The sequence below is a fragment of the Ictidomys tridecemlineatus genome, chromosome X (assembly GCF_052094955.1).
Source record: "Ictidomys tridecemlineatus isolate mIctTri1 chromosome X, mIctTri1.hap1, whole genome shotgun sequence".
Lineage (NCBI taxonomy): Eukaryota > Metazoa > Chordata > Mammalia > Rodentia > Sciuridae > Ictidomys > Ictidomys tridecemlineatus.
Genome location: NC_135493.1, coordinates 1,304,134 through 1,323,882, shown reverse-complemented (window position 1 = coordinate 1,323,882; position 19,749 = coordinate 1,304,134). Strand labels below are relative to the sequence as shown.

At 56.6% G+C, this 19,749-nt stretch overlaps 1 protein-coding gene across 5 annotated transcripts; it reads left to right on the top strand.

Moving 5' to 3' along the window:
• The first annotated feature begins 550 nt into the window (after positions 1–550).
• Positions 551–17,698, top strand: Plxna3 (plexin A3). Of its 5 annotated transcripts, none has more exons than XM_040287176.2 (33): positions 552–881; positions 2,673–3,295; positions 3,691–4,230; positions 4,880–5,062; positions 6,461–6,589; positions 6,660–6,760; positions 7,062–7,185; positions 7,268–7,424; positions 7,512–7,611; positions 7,880–7,994; positions 8,137–8,337; positions 8,468–8,564; positions 8,703–8,893; positions 8,978–9,123; positions 9,193–9,313; positions 9,435–9,571; positions 9,660–9,830; positions 10,107–10,200; positions 10,283–10,522; positions 10,610–10,753; positions 10,833–11,067; positions 11,166–11,308; positions 11,387–11,643; positions 11,786–11,852; positions 11,947–12,093; positions 12,186–12,345; positions 12,488–12,591; positions 12,829–12,925; positions 13,199–13,389; positions 13,808–13,977; positions 14,487–14,629; positions 14,869–15,019; positions 16,646–17,698. In XM_040287176.2, exons 2-32 carry the CDS (start codon positions 2,699–2,701, stop codon positions 14,970–14,972), a joined length of 5,406 nt encoding a protein of 1,801 aa, XP_040143110.1. In that variant the 5' UTR covers positions 552–881; positions 2,673–2,698; the 3' UTR covers positions 14,973–15,019; positions 16,646–17,698. The 5 variants fall into 5 exon arrangements, with proteins under 5 accessions (XP_040143116.1, XP_040143110.1, XP_005340706.1 ...); XM_005340649.5 differs by having other exon boundaries at positions 554–881; positions 14,487–14,699; XM_040287168.2 differs by lacking the exon at positions 8,137–8,337 and having other exon boundaries at positions 555–881; positions 14,487–14,699.
• Positions 17,699–19,749: the final 2,051 nt, after the last annotated feature.

Sequence of the window (19,749 nt, the reverse complement as noted above, 5' to 3'; positions counted from 1 at the left end):
ATTTCTTTTGGGGGTGATAAAAATGTTCTGGAATTAGTGGTGATAGTGGCACAACTTTGTGAATATACTGAAAGCCATTGAATTGTATACAATTCATGAGTGACTTATAGGTGAATCCTGTCTTAATAAAGCTGCTTAAAGAGAAGGAAAAGGAAAGCTAGGCAATATCCTCAGTCCCATTCAAGGTCGTGGTAGACGGCTGAAGGAGCCAGGTGTAAGAGGCTGTAAGCCTAGAGTCCTCGTGCTGGTCATTTGCGTGTTATTAGTCACAGGCCCTTTGGGTTGTGACCGTCAGGGGAGTCCCGTGCTAGGACCGCGAGTCCTCCCCTGGTGTGCACCTGAGTGGCCAGGACAGGGGAGACTTCGCACCCGCAGCAGGTGGCCCGGGGCGCGGCCCCCCGGCGGCCGGGTGGGGCGGGCGCGCCCCAGAGCCCAGGGTTGTGTGGCGCGGGCACGCGCGAGTTCCAGGTTGCCCGAGGCAGGAGGCGGAGGGGGGTGGTGCTGGGTGGCGCGCGCCGCGGACGCGGCCATTGAACGAAGGGGGTCGGCTTTCAGGGCCAGGTCTCTGGCGGGGTGATGGGGGCCCGGCGCTGCGATTCGAAGCTCCCAGCTCCAGGGAGAAGCGGCCCGCTTCCTGCGCGCCCCTCTGCTCTAGCTCCCTTGGCCGGCCCTCCCTGGTCGCCCCCGCCCGGCGCGGTGGTACAGTCCGGGTTTAAAAGGCCCAGCGGCCTCGGACTGGCCCAGTGTGTGGGCGGCGGCGGCGGTGCGCTCAGGGCACGGGGAGAGGCAGCGGGGGCGCGCGGACGGGCTGCTGTGGCAAACGGGGCGCGTCCACGTGGCTGGCGGGCGGCCACCCGGAGCCAGCGACGGCGGAGGGATAGGTAGGTGGGCGCCATCCCCGTCGCCCGTGCAGGGACAGTCTTCTCGGTAGCCAAGGATTCGGGCAGCTTGGGGGTCATGCTCGGCCTTTCGGGGGTCAGGCACTGCCCCTGCCTTTGGAGCGGGTAGGGACGGCCAACCTGAACCCAACCCCCTTGCCTGATAGAGTCTTTGTAGCCGAGTGGCGGCCCTTGAGAGCATTGCTGCGACACCTCCACCGACTGAGGTCTTCGTGGGTCTGCTGAGGGGTGCTCCTGGAGAGGGCTGGGCTAGCTGGGATAACACGGTTGTGCGGCACTGGGGACCGGGCGCTGGACCCACGTCTCTGCGTGTGGCTGTCCCCATCATCTGGTTCTCAGCTGGCAGGGCTACAGCTGAGGGGCTGGGTACCTGTGATGCCTGAGGTTGCCACCTTACAGATGGGGGCTGGGGCGGGGTCTTGGGCTACAAATCCTGCCTCTCTAGGACTCCTTCCCCACCTGTCTGAGGCCTGTTCCTAGACTTGTCTGCCTGCAAGGTGTAAAGGAGGTGAGGGCAGGATGCGGTCTCTCTTCTTTCCTTCCATTCTTCTCCGGCTGTTGCATTAGGGGTCCAGAATGCAAACCTGACAAAAGAACCCCAGAGAGATGATCAATGGGATCTGAAACTTCGCGATTTCAAGCTGGGTCTGCTCCTTGTTGTAGCAAATGCAGTTTTCCCTTTCTCTCTTTGGTGCCTCCTTGGTTTGGCTTCTTGCACCCTACATGCTGGGTACCCTCTGTTTCCCTTGGGGATTGGGTCCTGGGAGAGAAGCACTGCATTCTGCCCCACTGGCGACCACTACACTGCCTTGCTGTCTTTTCAGACTGGGGCTGGCTGGGTGTGGCCTGGGGGCGAAGTGCGAGTCCTGGCACTGGCCCTATGGCCCCTGCCCCATCTCCCCAAGGCCTCAACTGCATTTGGGGATGTTGCTTCCCAGCTAAAAGTCTCCTAGGACTGTCAAGGGTGGGTTTGAGCCCCCTGTACCTCTCCTTTCCCAGCTAAACTCTGGATCTGCAAGGAGAGCCATGCAGAGCTGCCTGGGCATCACTCTGGCTGTGCCTGAGCAAAGCTTGACTTAATGTCTGTGTCTCCATGTGTGGCTATGGGGGCAGATGAGACTTGCTTTGTGTTGCAGCGAGGAGGCCAGACAACAGGCTTCTGGACAGCCAGCTGAGGCCCTGGGGTGGATGAAGGAGGCAGCTGGGGCCAGGAGCAGGAGATGTAGGAGCTCTGAAGCCAGCCTCAGGCATTAATTACCCAGAGGCTCCTGGTAGCAATGCCATTCTGGGGTAGCATCCCTTCCCCTTCCCCCGGGTTGTGATTGTTCTCTCCTTGTGTTTCCCTTTTCCCAGCTCAGGTGTGGGTTATCTGGGGCCTGGGGCTTCCGCACAGTTGCCTTCCCATGGGGCTGGCTGCTCTCAGCTCTGGGATGTGGTCTCAATTCCAGGAGGGCCTTCCACCCTGTCTTCCCAAGCATCTGAGTGTGCTGCCCCCTTGGGTGTGGCCCAGCTGAGGCAAGGCCTCCTGGCTCCTTTCCAGAGTGGGAGTGGGGTAGGGGGTGGGGAATGATTGATTGCCCCCAAGCCTGCCTGTGATGCTGCTCACTCATGTGCCCTGCTTGAGGCCTCTCCTCTTTCCCAGCCGTGGTCACCATCTGGGATTCTGGCATGGTGGTGGGTGAGCAGCCCTGGCCCCCTGTGGCCCTGGGCCGGGCAGGCCAGGAGGAAGGCAGGCAGCATGGGCCTCTGACTCCCATTTGCCTCTCTCCTCAGGCCCATACCCGGCACAGCTGCTGGCCATGCCCACTGTTTGCCTCCTGCTGCTGCTCTTCCTCACCATGGAGGAAGGTCTGGGTAGCAGCAGGCCCTTCCGTGCCTTTGTGGTGACAGACACCACACTCACCCACCTGGCTGTGCACCGAGTGACTGGGGAGGTTTTTGTGGGTGCAGTGAACCGGGTCTTCAAGCTGGCCCCCAACCTGACTGAATTGCGGGCCCACGTCACTGGGCCTGTTGAGGACAATGCTCGCTGCTACCCACCCCCCAGCATGCGTGTGTGTGCCCACCGCTTGGTGCCCGTGGACAACGTGAATAAGTTGCTGCTCATAGACTATGCAGCCCGTCGCCTAGTGGCCTGTGGCAGCATCTGGCAGGGCATCTGCCAGTTCCTTCGCCTGGATGACCTCTTCAAGCTGGGTGAGCCTCATCACCGCAAAGAGCACTACCTGTCAGGGGCCCAGGAACCTGACTCCATGGCTGGTGTCATTGTGGAGCAGGGCCAGGGGCCTAGCAAGCTATTTGTAGGTACTGCTGTGGATGGCAAGTCAGAGTACTTTCCTACCTTGAGCTCCCGCAAGCTCATTGGCGACGAGGACAGTGCTGATATGTTCAGTCTGGTAGGTGAACTGTGCCTGTCCACTCAGTCTTCCTCACCTGCCTCTCATGACCCCAGTCCCTATCCCCTCTTTCCTTTACTCAGTCCTGGTTCTTGAGAGAGCCCCTAGTCCAGGAGGGGAATTTTTATCCACTCACTGTCACAGAGATGCAGACAAGCTGCTGAAGAAGGGAGGACAGCCTGAGCCTACCGTGGGGACCCCGTCTGTGGGGGAACTAGTTATCCTTCCCTCTGTGGCCTTTCTGGCCTGGGTTCCTGTGATTGTCCAGGCAGGGTGGGGGATCATGATGGAGGCCCCTGGTGGGTGTTGTTGTTGGAGGAGGGCTGGAAGGTGTAGGTGGGGTGGGTAGTGGGGCCTAGGCTTCATCTTATGCTAATACTTTGCCTGCTCCCCAGGTGTACCAGGATGAGTTTGTCTCGTCTCAGATCAAGATCCCCTCAGACACACTGTCCTTGTACCCTGCCTTTGACATCTACTACATATATGGCTTTGTTAGTGCCTCCTTCGTGTACTTCTTGACACTGCAGCTAGACACCCAGCAGACTCTGCTGGACACAGCAGGCGAGAAATTCTTCACGTCCAAGATTGTGCGCATGTGTGCAGGGGACTCGGAGTTCTACTCATATGTGGAGTTCCCCATTGGTTGTTCCTGGCATGGTGTGGAGTACCGTTTGGTGCAGAGCGCCCACCTGGCCAAACCTGGCTCGCTGCTAGCCCAGGCCCTGGGTGTGCCAGCTGATGAGGATGTCCTCTTCACCATCTTCTCTCAGGGCCAGAAGAACAGGGCCAGCCCACCTCGGCAGACCATCCTCTGTCTCTTTACCCTCAGCAACATCAATGCCCACATTAGGCGCCGCATCCAGTCCTGCTATCGTGGGGAGGGCACATTGGCCCTGCCCTGGCTGCTGAACAAGGAGCTGCCCTGCATCAACACCGTGAGCTCCTTGCCCACCCCATAGTGTTCCCAGGCTGGGCTTGGCAACTCTGCTGGCCTGCTCAATTCCTGGGCTGGATATCCAGTTTTAGGCTTGGCATGGCCCTGGGAGTGCCACCTCATTCCTGACACCCATTTCTTCTTTCTGTAGACCCTTTCCCTCTCTCTTCTTTCTGCACTCCTTCTTATTGCCATTCTTTTGCTGGGTATCATCTGCTTATAGACTACCACCTTTTTCTTCCTGCCCCTCCATCCATTCCTAGTTTGTTCACCCTTGCTCCTTCTCAAGTCAGTAACAGTCTCCCAATCTGACTCTGTCTTTTTCTGTGTGTGGTATTAGGGATTGAACCAATGGGTCCTCTATCACTGAGGTACATCCCCAGTCCATTTTATTTTCAGACAGCGTCTTGCTGAGTTCCTGAGGCTAGCCTCAAACTTATAATCTTCCTCCCTCAGCCTCCCAAGTTGCTGCCTGTCCCTCTGTTGCAAGCCCAGGCTTCTCCCCTCCATATTCTCCCTCCTTAGTCTCCAATTTCCTATGGGGACCTGGCTGGACAGATTTGACTTCCAGATCCTGTGTCCTGGCAGGACATGAGATCTGATGCCCTCTGTCCAGGTTGGACTTTCATGCACCCTTTCTGTTTTACCAGCCCATGCAGATCAATGGAAACTTTTGTGGGTTGGTGTTGAACCAGCCATTGGGCGGCCTGAATGTGATTGAGGGGCTGCCCCTGCTGGCTGACAGCACTGATGGTATGGCCAGTGTGGCTGCCTACACCTACCACCAGCACTCTGTGGTCTTCATTGGCACACGCAGCGGCAGTCTGAAGAAGGTGGGCCCTGGAACCCTTGGCATGTGGGGATGGGGGAAGTATCTCAGCTCTGGGACAAGAGGTATGGGTGGGAATGCACAGTTGAGCCCTGGAAGACCTTGGATAGGCCACAGTGACCAGCCCCAGGAGCCTAGCCCTGCTCTTTCGGTGATCCCTCAACCACCCATCCTCACTAGTGCCAGCACCCACTCTGGTCTGAATTGCTTGCTTCCTGTGGCTCTGAGGACAGAGATCACATGTATTGTGGGGCCTCCCTCTCCCTGCCAGGAGAGCAGGGGCTGAGGCTAAGTTGTCGTTTTTGCAGCCCTTTGCCCTATAGTCCTCCTGCTCTTTCCGTCTTTAACACTGCCTCATCCTTTTGTTCTCACCTGAGACATTGCCTTCCTGGAAAGGGTTTTTCTAGGTTCCCATTCCCATCCCACATTATTTTCCTCATGGACACTGGGACTGCTTAACTGCTGGATACCCCCCGCTTTTATTTTTATTTGGCAGTACTGGGAATAGGGGTGCTCTATCACTGAGCTACATCCCCAGCTCCCTTCTCTCTCTCTCTCTCTCTCTCTCTCTCTCTCTCTATCTATCTCTATCTCTATCTCTATCTCTATCTCTCTCTATCTCTCTATATCTCTATCTCTGGTACTGGGGATTGAACCAGGGGTGCTTTACTACTGAGCCACACCCCCAGTCCTTTTATTTTTTATTTTGAGACAGGGTCTCACTAAGTTGCTGAGGGTCTTGCTAAGTTGCTGAGGTTGACCTCAAACTTGTGATCCTCCTGTCTCAGCCTCCTGAGTTACTGGTATTAAAGGTGTGCACCACCATGCCTGGCATCCCCAGCCCTTGTTATTTATTATTTTGAGATGGGGGTCTCTGTATTGCCCAGGCTGGCTTTCAATTTACAATTCTCTGGCCTTAGCCTCCTGAGTCACTGGGATTGCAGGGTGCACCACCACACCCTGCTGTAATGACTTTATTGAACTATATAATTCACAAGCCATATAATGCACCCCTTTAAAGCATACAATTCTGTGGTTTTTAGCATATTTGCAGAGTTGTACAGCTTTCACCACTGTCTCATTCCAGGACGTTTCCATCACCCTAAAAAATGTCATACCATTTGGCTATCATCCCTACTCCCCCATCCACCAGACCTTTCTGTCTCCTGGGAGCATTTTCTGACTGATTCTGGGAGCAGTCTCTACCCTGCTTTCCATGTCCTAGGGTTGTGGCTTTGGGAGCCATAGGCGTACAGGCCAGGCACTAAGTGGGAGCAGGCCATGGCTTCAGCTCAGCCACAACATAGAAAGTCCTGGCTCAAGAAGAGCATGCCCTGGATGCAGGGGACTGCAGTGGCATCCAGCTGGCCTGTCATTCCTGTTCCTTGTTCTTGTGGCTCAGGTACGGGTTGATGGCTCCCAGGATGCCCACCTATATGAGACAGTCCCTGTGGTGGATGGCAGCCCCATTCTCCGAGACCTCCTCTTCAGCCCTGATTACCGGCACATCTACCTCCTGAGTGAGAAGCAGGTGGGCCCACGGTGGGTGGTGGTGGGTGGGGGGGTAGGGGTAGGCTGGGTGCTGATATGGCTGTCTTCAGGTGAGCCAGCTTCCAGTGGAGACATGTGAGCAGTACCTGAGCTGTGCAGCCTGCTTGGGCTCAGGGGACCCACACTGCGGTTGGTGTGTGCTACAGCACAGGTGAGGGCAGCAGGTGCAGGGTGGCAGGGCAGTGGGTTTGCTGGGGCTGTCCTCTGGGGGGAGGCCTCTCCCTATTTGTGCCCAGCAGCTTCCCTGCCCTCCCTCCTCCAGTTTTTCCAGCTAATGAGTGCAACCTCCACCCTGAGTGACGTCCTTTGGATCCCAGGGGACAAGGCTGAGGCACGATGTTGCCTGGCACTGTGAGCTGGCCAGTCTTCCTGTTCCCCCAGTTTCTTACTGCTTCCCCACCAAGGCCCTCTTGGGGCAGTGGTGGGACCAGTTCTGGCCTGTCCCCATGCAGGTGCTGCCGTGAAGGTGCTTGTCCCGGTGCCTCTGCCCCACATGGCTTTGCAGAGGAGCTGAGCAGGTGTGTACAGGTGCGAGTCAGGCCCAACAACGTGTCAGTGACATCACCTGGGGTGCAGGTGAGTGGCATGGAGGGTGTTTGAACCCATGTGTGCTGAACAGGGAGGCTGCACCCTGCTCTGAGCCCTCTGCTTCCCCCAGCTGACTGTAGCCATGCGCAACGTGCCAGACCTCAGTGCGGGTGTGAGCTGTGCCTTTGAGGAGGTGACAGAGAGCGAGGCTGTCCTGTTGCCCTCCGGGGAGCTGCGCTGCCCCTCACCCTCCCTCCAGGAGCTCCAGGCTCTTACCAGGGGGCACGGTCAGTGGATAGGGGCTGCTTGGAATGGGGTGGGTGGGGTGGCTAGTTGTCCCTGCTAGTTGATGGTTGCTCCTGGGTTTGCTGCAGGGGCCACCCGCACTGTGCAGCTGCAGCTGCTCTCCAAGGAGACTGGTGTGAGGTTTGCTGGGGCTGATTTTGTCTTCTACAACTGCAGTGTCCTCCAATCGTGAGTACCTGGACTAGCACCTATCTCTGGGGACTAAAGGGGGCTCTGGGATAGGCAAGAACTTCAGGGGTCTGTTTCTGGGGGCCTCAGGGACTACAGCTGTCAAGGCTTCTTGATTCCTGTCCCATGTTTCTTTGCTGCTGATGTGAGGTATGGGCCTTTGGTGTCTGGCTATGTTCTTCCTTTATTTCTCAGTGTGTCCTGTGAGAAGGCAGTGCAGGGTGGCATGGCCTTCTCTCCTATTTCTGAAGCTAGTCCTTGTCCCCAGGTGCATGTCCTGTGTTGGTAGCCCCTATCCCTGCCATTGGTGTAAGTACCGCCATGTGTGTACCAGCCACCCCCACGAGTGCTCTTTCCAGGAGGGCAGGGTCCACAGCCCTGAGGTGAGGCGGGTGCCATGTGTTGTGTGAGGGGGCTGGGCTTCTCAGGTGGCCTCTGGCTTTTCTGCATTTGATCTCTTTAGTTTCTTTGGTCCTGGAGAAGAGTAGAGGCCCAGGGTGCTACTGACAGGTGCTTTCCCCCCAGGGCTGCCCTGAGATCTTGCCTCGAGGGGACCTCCTGATCCCCGTGGGTGTCATGCAGCCTCTCACCCTGCGGGCTAAAAACCTGCCACAGCCCCAGTCAGGCCAGAAGAACTATGAGTGTGTGGTCCGGGTACAGGGGCGGCAGCAGCGAGTGCCAGCTGTGCGGTTCAATAGCAGCAGTGTGCAGTGTCAGAATGCCTCGGTAAGACCCTATTAGGGCCTCCACTCCCAAGTGCAAGCTGAAGACAGGTTGAGGAGAGGGAGAGTTGGCAAGAGTTTTGGAGGAGGGTCTGCTTATGTCATCTGGAGTCACATGGGTCTGATTTCCTCAGTACTCTTATGATGGTGACGAGTATGGTGACACTGAGCTGGACTTCTCTGTTGTCTGGGATGGAGATTTCCCCATTGACAAGCCTCCCAGCTTCCGAGGTGAGGGGTGACATGGGACTGAAGAGCCTGTCTGCCTTCAGGGTAGGGTTGGCACTCCAGGGCACAGGTCTGCGGGCTCTAGTGCTCCCTGCTTCTCTGCCATTGCTACTGTGTCAGCAGTACCCCTTGTGTTCACAGCCCTCCTGTACAAGTGCTGGGCTCAGCGGCCCAACTGTGGCCTCTGCCTCAAGGCTGACCCCCGCTTCAACTGTGGCTGGTGCATCACAGAAAACAGGTGCCAGCTGCGGGCCCATTGCCCAGCCCCCAAGACCAACTGGATGCACCCAAGCCAGAAGGGGACCCGGTGTAGCCACCCACGCATCATCCAGGTCAGCCTCCTCCATCAGTCATATACCTCCTGCTGGGCACCTGTGAGGAGTCTGCTGACCCTCCCCTCCTATACCACACTGCAGATCTACCCGCTCATGGGGCCCAAGGAGGGAGGCACCCGGGTCACCATCGTGGGTGAGAACTTGGGCCTTGCCTCCAGGGAGGTGGTCCTGCGAGTGGCTGGTGTACGTTGCAACTCTATCCCCACTGAGTACGTCAGTGCTGAGAGGTGAGTGTGACCATGTGGGTACCCTGCCCCTGTCTGCCATGGCTGGCCCTGACCTTCCCTAACCTCTAGGATCGTTTGTGAGATGGAGGAGTCACTGGTGCCCAGCCCGCAGCCAGGGCCTGCTGAGCTCTGTGTAGGCGACTGTTCTGCCGACTTCCGTACGCAGTCTGAGCAGCTCTACAGTTTTGTGGTGTGTGGCCCATTACCCCCTTCCCCTTCCCAGCTCTTTCCCTTCCCCATCCAAGGGGGATGCAGAACAGCCCCTGCACTGGGCTGGCTCCTCCCTCCCCTCAGGGCTGCTTCTTCCCCAGACCCCGACATTTGACCGTGTAAGTCCTACTCGGGGCCCAGCTTCAGGGGGCACGCGGCTCACCATCTCTGGCAGCTCTCTGGATGCCGGCAGCAGGGTCACAGTAACCGTGAGAGATGGCGAGTGCCAGTTTGTGAGGTGGGCTGAGCATTGGAGGGGAATTGTGGGGGCAGGGCATCTGAAGGTCCCCAGTCACCTGCCTCAAGCACCCTGCTTGCTCATGTAGAAGAGATGCTGAGGCCATCGTATGTATCTCGCCTGTCTCCACCTTGGGCCCCAGCCAGGCCCCCATCACCCTTGCCATTGACCGAGCCAACATCTCTAGCCCTGAAGTCATCTATACCTACACTCAGGACCCCACCGTCACTCATCTTGAGCCTACCTGGAGCATCATTAAGTAAGACTCTGGGGAGGATGGGGTCAGAGACTGGGTTAGATCCCTGAGCTTCTTCCCTAGAGCCTCACCTGGTAAGTGGGGCCTTGGCCATCAAGTGATGTGTCCTTTTGAGCCTGAGCCTCCCCTGGTGGAGGGGGCAGAGTTGTACTGAGGACACAGTACCTGGCACCTGCTGGGTGATCCAGGGTCAGGGAGGCCCTGGGCTCTCATGGCAGCCTTAATAACTCTCCAGGGCTGGGTGGGGAGGAACCCTGAGGTCCCTTATCCCTGTCCCAGTGGAAGCACTGCCATCACTGTGAGTGGGACCCACCTGCTGACTGTCCAGGAGCCCCGGGTCCGGGCCAAGTACCGTGGCATTGAGACTACCAATGTGAGTAACAGTTGCCTTTGCCTTGCTGTGCCTCTATTGCTCATAGCTTCATGCACCAGGCTGCCCACCCATGTTCCTACAGACATGCCAGGTGATCAACGATACTGCCATGCTGTGTAAGGCCCCCGGCATCTTCCTTGGGCAGCCTCAGCCCAGGGCCCAAGGCGAGCACCCTGATGAGTTTGGCTTCCTGCTGGACCATGTGCAGACAGCCCGCTCCCTCAATCGCTCCTCCTTCACCTACTATCCTGACCCCAGCTTTGAGCCGCTTGGGCCCTCTGGCGTCCTGGATGTCAAACCTGGCTCCCATGTTGTGCTAAAGGTGCTGGTGGGGCAGGAAGGGGTGGGGAGAGAAAGGAACAAGCAGGGACCTGGAGAACCCTGGGCTGACTGAGTCCTCCACCTCCAGGGCAAGAACCTGATCCCGGCAGCAGCTGGCAGTTCCCGCCTCAACTATACAGTGCTTATCGGAGGCCAGCCTTGTGCACTCACCGTCTCAGACACACAACTCCTGTGTGACTCGCCCAGTCAGACAGGCCGGCAGCCTGTCATGGTTGGTGGGAGATGGGGAGGTCACCCAGGCATCCTGGAGGGGAGGGGGGGGTAGGCTCACCTTGGACCTGTCCCCACAGGTGCTGGTGGGTGGCCTGGAGTTCTGGCTGGGTACCCTGCACATCACAGCTGAGCGGGCACTGACCCTGCCAGCCATGGTGGGGCTGGCAGTGGGGGGTGGGCTCCTGCTTCTGGCCATCACTGCTGTGCTGGTCGCCTACAAGCGCAAGACTCAGGATGCAGACCGCACACTTAAGCGGCTCCAGCTGCAGATGGACAACCTGGAGTCCCGTGTGGCCCTGGAGTGCAAGGAAGGTGCCTGAGGCAGGGAGTGTGATGCAGGCTGTGGGGGCTGGGGGCCCACCCTGGGGGCCCACCCTTTACCTACTCAGCTCACTCACACCTTTATCCAGCTTTTGCAGAACTACAGACAGACATCAATGAGCTAACAAATCACATGGATGGGGTGCAGATCCCTTTCCTGGACTATCGGACCTATGCAGTGCGCGTGCTCTTCCCAGGCATTGAGGCTCACCCAGTGCTTAAGGAGTTGGATGTGAGCCACCCTTAGCCTGCCCGTGCCTTGTTTCCCCCAGGGCCACTCCTACTCTCTGATACTCCCTGTTCCGCACAGACCCCCCCAAATGTCGAGAAGGCTCTGCGCCTCTTTGGGCAGCTGCTGCACAACCGCGCCTTCGTACTCACCTTCATCCACACGCTGGAGGCCCAGAACAGCTTTTCCATGCGTGACCGTGGCACTGTGGCCTCACTCACCATGGTGGCCCTGCAGAGCCGGCTGGACTATGCCACTGGGCTCCTGAAGCAACTGCTGGCGGACCTCATAGAGAAAAACCTTGAGAGCAAGAACCACCCAAAGCTGCTGCTGCGCAGGTCTGTACTATCCTGCCTGGTCCCTTCCCCCAGCTCACCCCTGGCTAGCCCCATTCGTGTCTAGGTTACACACTTGGCCCTGCTCCTTGTCAGGGCCCTGGCCTGGTAAGGCCAAGGCCTGAGCACTCTTCTCCTGCCCTAGGACAGAGTCAGTGGCTGAGAAGATGCTTACCAACTGGTTCACATTTCTGCTGCATAAGTTTTTGAAGGTGTGCTCGGTGGGCTGGGCAGTAGGGGAAGGACTATTGGGGGACACCTGGCTGTTAGGCAGGCAGCAAGCCATGCACCTGACTCCAACTGCAGGAGTGCGCTGGGGAGCCACTCTTCCTGCTCTACTGTGCCATCAAGCAGCAGATGGAGAAGGGTCCCATTGATGCCATAACAGGCGAGGCACGCTATTCTCTGAGTGAGGACAAGCTCATCCGACAACAGATTGACTACAAGACACTGGTGAGGAGCACAGGGACAGGTGGGCAGGGGATGTGGGGATGGGGAGAGGCCTTGCCCCAGACTGATGCTCCTCTGGTGCCCTTTACCCTTAGACACTGCACTGTGTGTGCCCAGAGAGTGAGGGCAGCACCCAGGTCCCAGTGAAGGTTCTCAACTGTGACAGCATAACTCAGGCCAAAGACAAGCTGCTGGACACTGTGTACAAGGGCATCCCCTACTCCCAGCGCCCCAAAGCTGAGGATATGGATCTGGGTGAGGCCCCCTCTCCCTCCTCCTGGTCCCCACCTATACATGCCAAGGGGGCTGTTATGCTCCCCATTTGAGTTTGGTTCCCTGAAAGAAATAGACCCAGAGTCTTGGGGGAATGCTTTTAAGGGCTAACTGTGGCCCACAGAATGGCGCCAGGGCCGCATGGCCCGCATCATCCTCCAGGATGAGGACGTTACTACCAAGATTGAGTGTGACTGGAAGAGGGTCAACTCCCTGGCCCACTACCAGGTGAGAGGCTGGGAACCTGATCACCCCCAGGGCCACATGGGAGCCAGGGTATTGCCCTGAGTCACAGCAGGACACAGGAGCAGTGGTCCTGGCTTCTCCCAGCCCTTCTGCCTGTACTCATGAGTCCACCTCACAGGGCCCCGAGTACCACCCATATGTACACTAAAGGGTCTGGGTGCAGAGGGTGGTGGCCTTTGGCTTCCTATACTGCCCCTTCTCTGTCTCTGGGACCTTCAGGTGACAGATGGTTCCTTAGTAGCACTCGTGCCCAAACAAGTATCTGCCTATAACATGGCCAACTCCTTCACCTTCACCCGCTCCCTCAGCCGCTATGGTAAGTGTCCTTAGCATGGTGGCGTCTGCTGGCCCTATATCCTTTGAGGCTGCATAAGCCATCCTGGGGAGCCCCCAAGTAGCTGGGTTGGCCCTGGAGGCTTTACCAGGGAGGTAAATGCCCTTGGGAGGTTTCGTATTCTGTACAGCCTCAAAGTAGAATGGGTCAGCAAGAGCAGACAATCTGCTGGGCTCCTGGGAAAGAGTGGGGCAAGAAGTTGGGCAATGGCCACTGGCTCCAGTGATCTAAGGGTCACACTTGTTCTCTGCCCAGAGAGCTTGCTCCGCACTGCTAGCAGCCCTGATAGCCTCCGCTCACGGGCACCCATGATCACACCTGACCAGGAGACGGGCACCAAACTGTGGCACCTGGTAAAGAATCATGACCACGCCGACCACCGAGAGGGGGACCGTGGCAGCAAGATGGTCTCAGAGATCTATCTAACACGGCTTTTGGCCACTAAGGTGTGCATCTGCCCTATGTCATCTCAGTCTCTGCACAAATACCCTCTAGCCCCAGCCACTTTCTCAGGGCTTTGAATAAGAACTCTAAACCCAAGGTTCAGTTGGGTCTTATAGGAAAGCCTCTCTTTTTTGTGTATGGGGGGGGGCATTCAACGACTGAGCCACATCCCCAGCCCTATTTTGTATTTTATTTAGAGACAGGGTCTCACTGAGTTGCTTAGGGCCTCACCATGGCTTTGAACTCGTGATCCTTGCAATCCTCCTGCCTCAGCTTCCCAAGCTGTTGGGATAACAGTTGTACACCACCATGCCAGGTGGAAAGCCTGTTTGTTTGCCAAGAATTTCTGCCTATTTGCTAGGCTTCAGGAACAATCTGACCTAGGTCCCTCATAGCTTGTGTCCTCACTGTTCCCCATAGGGCACACTGCAGAAGTTTGTGGATGACTTATTTGAAACAGTATTCAGCATTGCCCATCGGGGCTCGGCCCTGCCCCTGGCCATCAAGTACATGTTTGACTTCCTGGATGAGCAGGCTGATCAGCGCCAGATCAGTGATCCTGATGTGCGCCACACCTGGAAGAGCAACTGGTACTGCCCTATTCCTGGCTGCTGATGGCTTCCTGGGGATGGGTGGATGGAAGAGGCTGGTGGCTTTGCCAAGACCTAGGCCCCATGGAGGAAAGGTGACCAGCAGGGGCAGGAAAAGATGGTGGCTTGGCTTGGAGGCAAGTGAGTCTGTAGGTAGATGTTGCTAGGTACTTTGGGTGAGTGGGATGTGGGCAGTGAGGCCAGTTCTGAGATGTGGCCCTTTGTCCTCCAGGGTCTTGTGCAGGGCAGAGGTGCTTATTGTCATAGGTGGTGGTAGTGGTAAAAGTGAAAGCTGCAGAGAGAGTTGAGACCTACTGAGGACAGAGGGGCCATTTCCTCTTATTTCTCACTGCCTGAAGTCCAACTGAAACTTCAAATGCCATATGTGTCTCTTGCCACCTCAGGACAAGATGTGAACTGGCCAGACAGGAATAAGTGAGAAGGGAGGCAGTGGTGGTAGTGGGTCCATGGGGCCACTAGGAGCCTTGGATATGTGTCCCTCTATTCAGCCTGCCCCTGCGCTTCTGGGTGAATGTGATCAAGAACCCTCAGTTCGTGTTTGACATCCACAAGAACAGCATCACAGATGCTTGCCTGTCAGTGGTGGCCCAGACCTTCATGGACTCCTGTTCCACATCAGAGCACCGCTTGGGCAAGGACTCACCTTCCAACAAGCTACTCTATGCCAAGGACATTCCCAACTACAAGAGCTGGGTGGAGAGGTGGGCCCCAAGAGGAGAGTGCTGTGGGTGACTGAGTTACCCCACCCTAGGCAGCCTGTGTAAGGCGAGCCAGCCATGGAAAAAAGCCCCTGAGGCTGGCTGGGCAGCAAGGGTAGGGGTTTTGGAATTTGTGATATCTGCTTGATTAACCTACTCAGCGTCCCAACAGGTACTACCGAGACATTGCAAAGATGGCTTCCATCAGTGACCAAGACATGGATGCCTACCTTGTGGAGCAGTCCCGCCTCCATGCTAGTGACTTTAATGTCCTAAGCGCACTCAGCGAGCTCTACTTCTATGTCACCAAGTACCGCCAGGAGGTGTGTTGTGCACCCTTTAGACCCCTAGTGACTTGACCCTGAAGGTTCAGCCACTGTCAAGGCAGGGGGCTGATTGGGGCCTGGGGAGTACTACAAGGAGGCAGATGGGACAGAGGGGATACAGAGTACATCTATGGTTTCCTCCTCATTTGGCCAGGCCCAGGGGTCAGCACAGATGATACTCTGCATGGAGGCTGAGATTTGAGGGACATAGAAGAGAAGCCATTGGCTAGAGCTCAGGGTTCCCACTAGGCAAAAGTTAAGGGGCTGAGCCAGATGCTATGATGCATGTCTGTAATCCCAGCTATTTGGAGGCTGAGGCAGGTGGATCACGAGTTGAAGACCATCCTCTAATGTAATGAGGCTTTGTCTCAAAATTAAAAGGGCTGGGCAGTGGTGCAGCATTTGCCCAACATGTGTGACAGCCTGGGTTCAATCCCCAGTACAGCAAAAAGAGGGTGTACAGTTTGAGCACTGGAATGGATGGCCTTAGGGGTGTGGGATGGGGATAGAAGTGGGTGGGGCCAGCCATTTATAGGACTTGTGGGCTTTGTAATTGGAGATGTTAGTAGGGGTGGGGCATAAACCTGTGGCTTCAAGATTTATTCTTGGTTGAAGGATTGGATGTGGGCCAGGAGAGAAACAGAGGAGCCAAGGGTGACTGCAGGGTGTTTTGCCTAAGCAATTGGCAAGACAGGCTCCACTGCCATAAACGCAGGATGGAAAGACTGTGGGTGGAACAGTCCTATGATAGGGTTAGGGACAGAGACCGGGAGTTCTTCAGCCCCACTCAGGCCTTACGTGGAAAGTGGGAAAGCCCTACCTCAGAGCACTCTCAGGTTGGGTAGGAGGAAGAGTGCCCAGGTAGACTGGATTGTCTGGGGAGGCTGAACCAAGTACTCTTCTTTAGCCAAGAGGGCTAAGAGACTTGACATGCCAAGTAGGCACCTGGATATTGGGTCTGGAATTTGGGGGAAAGTGTGGGCTGGAAATGCACCTTTGTGAGCCAGTACAAGGCATTTAAAGCCCTGACCATGGGTGGGCTTACCGAGGGAAGTCAGAGTGCGTTCAGAAGGGTGTGTGGCCCAAGCGTGCAGCCCTGGGCTACTCAGAGATCAGAGAGGAGAAGAGGCTCTGGCAGCAGGGTGGGAGGGAACCCAAGAGTGTCTCAAGGAGTCCTGCAGCCTGAGGAAGGACCCCCTCCGGGTCAAGAAGGGGAGAGCGGCCTTCTCTGCAGCTGCTCAAGGAGGATAGCACACTCCCTGGGTCTGGCAATGAGCTCACGGAGACCTAAACAAGAGAGGTCTGGGTGGAGGAGGTTTGGGGCTAGAAGGCCATGGGAAGGGGGCAGTCCGTACAGTGAGTCTAGACTACTCTTGGGAAGGGGCTGCATGCTGGCCGTACAGAGTAGAAAGCTCCATAATTGGAAGGTGCTGGGAGTCGAGGTGAATTGGTGGGTTTGTTCAGAGGTGAGAGATTTGAACCATGAGCTTCCCACAGGGGCTGCAGGGAGTGGATGGGCTGAGTCAAGCAGGACAGAAGAGCCCAGCTGGGAAGTGGGGGGCTTTGATAGGGAGAGCTGGGCCTTCCCCTTGAGTCCAGATCCAGGGGACTCTTCTCCTCCAGATTCTCGCTGCCCTGGACAGGGATGCGTCTTGTCGGAAGCACAAGTTGCGCCAGAAGCTGGAGCAGATCATCAGCCTCGTGTCCAGCAACGGCTGAGGGTGGTGGAATTGGTGGGAGGGGGCTTCTCAGTCCTGAGCTAAGCTGTCCACCGCCCCCATCAAGGGGTGTGGCTGGCTCCAGCCTGAGTATCTGGGGCAGAGCCCCAGATCAGGTGTTGTGGGGAAGATCATTGAGCCAAGATGCCCCCAGCACACCTGGGCCCCCTTCATTAGTGCCTTGCTTTGGGCCCTGCACGGGGAGGGGATAATGGGACCATCCCCCCCCAGCAGCAATACCCCCTCCCTCCTGCCCATGTGTTGGGATAGCCCCGCCCTCTGTGCTATTTATACCCCAACCACCTATTTATTAAATTTGATTCCACATCGATTTCCATCTGTAAGTATGTGTCCCCATGGAGTGTTGCCAACCTCCCTGACCTTCCTCTCCTTGAGTTGTTCTGGGCTCTGTTACCCATCCAGGCTCCTTTATGACATTGCCAGCCTTGACCTAGTCTCTGCACCTCATCTTAGGTGTGGCTGCCCCACCTGACCCAAGAAGAGGGCCAGGGTACCAGCAGGACTTGGGGTGGGCCAGTGCACCTGAAGCTGCTTCAGACTGTGCCAAGCCAGGCCACAATGTCCCCCTGTAGAATCAGACTACGTTCTCAAAGGACCCAGTCCCGCCTGAGCACCTGGAGAACGCTTGTGCCGGGGCCTGAGCTGGGCCTGGGGACTCCACAACACTCCTTCTTCCCGCGCCACTGCCAGACTTCCTCAGTGTTGTCTGCCCTTGCCCTGGAGCCCCTCAGCCTCAGCTGCCCTTGCCCACAACCCCCTGGTGCGCTCACTCGCCCGAGGGGCCGAGGCGGCAGTGCCTTACTGCTTGGTGTCTTCTGCCTCCTCTGAGGAATCTGGTCCCATCTCGGGTCCCAGAGCCCCAAATCTCTCCTCTGGTGTTGCATGAGTTTCTTTGTTCAAGTTGTGATCTTTCCTAATTAAATGTTGGGGAAATGGGGTCAGCGTGCGGGTTTGTCTTTGGGTGGGGTGCGTAGACCCATTGGGGTCTGGGTGAGCTGGACTCCCGTGATGGGAGGAAAGGGCAACTCTTCACAGAGTTTCTGAGGATTCGAGGGGGTCCAAGGCCACAGCCCGTCTGTTGGCCAATTTCCGTGGTTCCAGCATCAAGATGTCTTCAGAGTCTGCTCTTTTTTCCTCGCCTCCACGGTCCCCACCCAGATGGAAGGTACCCAGATGGAAGGTGCCCAGATGCCAGTCTCCCTGCTTCCATCCCGGCCCCCCTTCGGCTCATCCTTAGTGTGGGAGGCAGAGGGATGCTGTTAAGATGTAAGGCAAGTTCCCACCGTGTTTAAAACCCTCCAGTGGATTCAGCCGCACCCAGACTCCTTAAGGCCTGGCAGCTCCTTACTGTTGGAGCTGTGACTCCCATCCAGGTGCACCTACCTACATGTCTTAGCCCCCACACCTGTTAAGGGTGATGCAGGTGGGGAGAAGGAAGGATGCAGTGTTCAATGGGGTGGCCAGGAAAGCCTCACTGAGGATGACATTTTGGTGAGCCAGGTAGAATGCTGGGGAAGCCAGCTACAAACAGGCAAAGGCCCCCAGGCAGGCGTGGGTCTGTCTGGTGTGCTTTGTGGAGGGTGAGAGGCCCAGGTGGCTGGATGGGAGCGAGCCAGAAGGGGAGTGGGAGTGGAGGAGGCCAGAGAAGACACAGGCCAGATCATATTGGACTTGCAGGCCACTGTAAGGGACCTGTGCTGTTTTCCCTCCTTTGATGCAGGTGCCAGGCGTCAAGCCCAGGGCCTCGTGCATGCTGGGCAAGTGTTCTACCACTGGGCTACAAGAGTGTGAGAGGGAAGCCCACTGGAGGGTTTGGAACAGAGGAGCATTGGGTCCTGACTTAGGAATACAAGCCACAGAGTGACGCAGGTAGTCCGTCCATAGCGCCAACCACATTGTGGTGGTGATTGAAAGTGACCACGACACTCGGAGCGACCAAGAGATCTTTATTGCAGCAGTGCAAAAGAGAAGAGAGAGAGAGAGAGAGATGCAAGAGAAGAAAGAGAGCAAGGGGGGGGGCCTGGCAGGAGGGAGTTTTTATAGCCCAAATCTAATGGGGTCTTTGGGTCTGCAAGCTGCCTTGTTGGCGTACAGTGATTGGATCGTATAGTAGTGTCATCTTCTGCCTTCAGGCAGACGGGGCAGGGGTCAGATGTGGGTTTCCACTGCACCAGACGGGTGGGGTTGAGTGTTCAGCCTTGACGCAAACAGGTGATAAAGGACCAGACCAGACAGAGTGGGGTTTGAGTGCCCTGGCTATCCTGCAGCTAATGTTTGTTCAACCTGCCCTGCAGACAACTTAGTTCAGCCTGCCCTGCACCTAACAGTGGTAACTGTCAGCACCTGCTAAAATTCACAGGACAGTGTGTGGGAAATGGGTACATTTTATAGTACATACATAAGTGGTACCTCAGTCAACCAGAGCTAGCCAAAGACGACTCAACCACAGTAAGGCGCAAAGGGCTGGGGGTGTGGCTCAGTGGCAGGGTGCTGGCCTACCATGTGCACACCCTGGTTCCATCCCCAGGACCACAGAGAGAAAACGCTACCTGGGATACAAAGATGTGGGGAAATGCAACCTACGTTGGGGAGGGAAATCAATCACTGGAAGCCAGAGTGGAAAAGAAGAGGCACAACTGCCTCTATTCTCAGAAGACGTGATTATCTACCGGGAGAGTCGGATGGCGTGTGCAAAAGGGCTGTCAGAGTGACTCTAGCACCATACCTCACCAGGAGCTAACTCCACCCCCAAACCCTTGAGCCAATTCCTCACAAGGTGGGGAAGCCACAAAATTCCTACTCAAATGTTTCTGGGCGGCTGTTCTTCTCATGCAAACACAAAGGCAGAGTGTTTGTGCAGGGTGGAAGATGGTGGTGTTTTCTTTGGTGGTGGGTTAGTGGCACGTAGGATGTGAGCAGCCACCATTTTGATGAGTGGGTTCATATTCTGGAGAGCAGTTTTGTACCGTAAATCGAGAGCCTTAAACA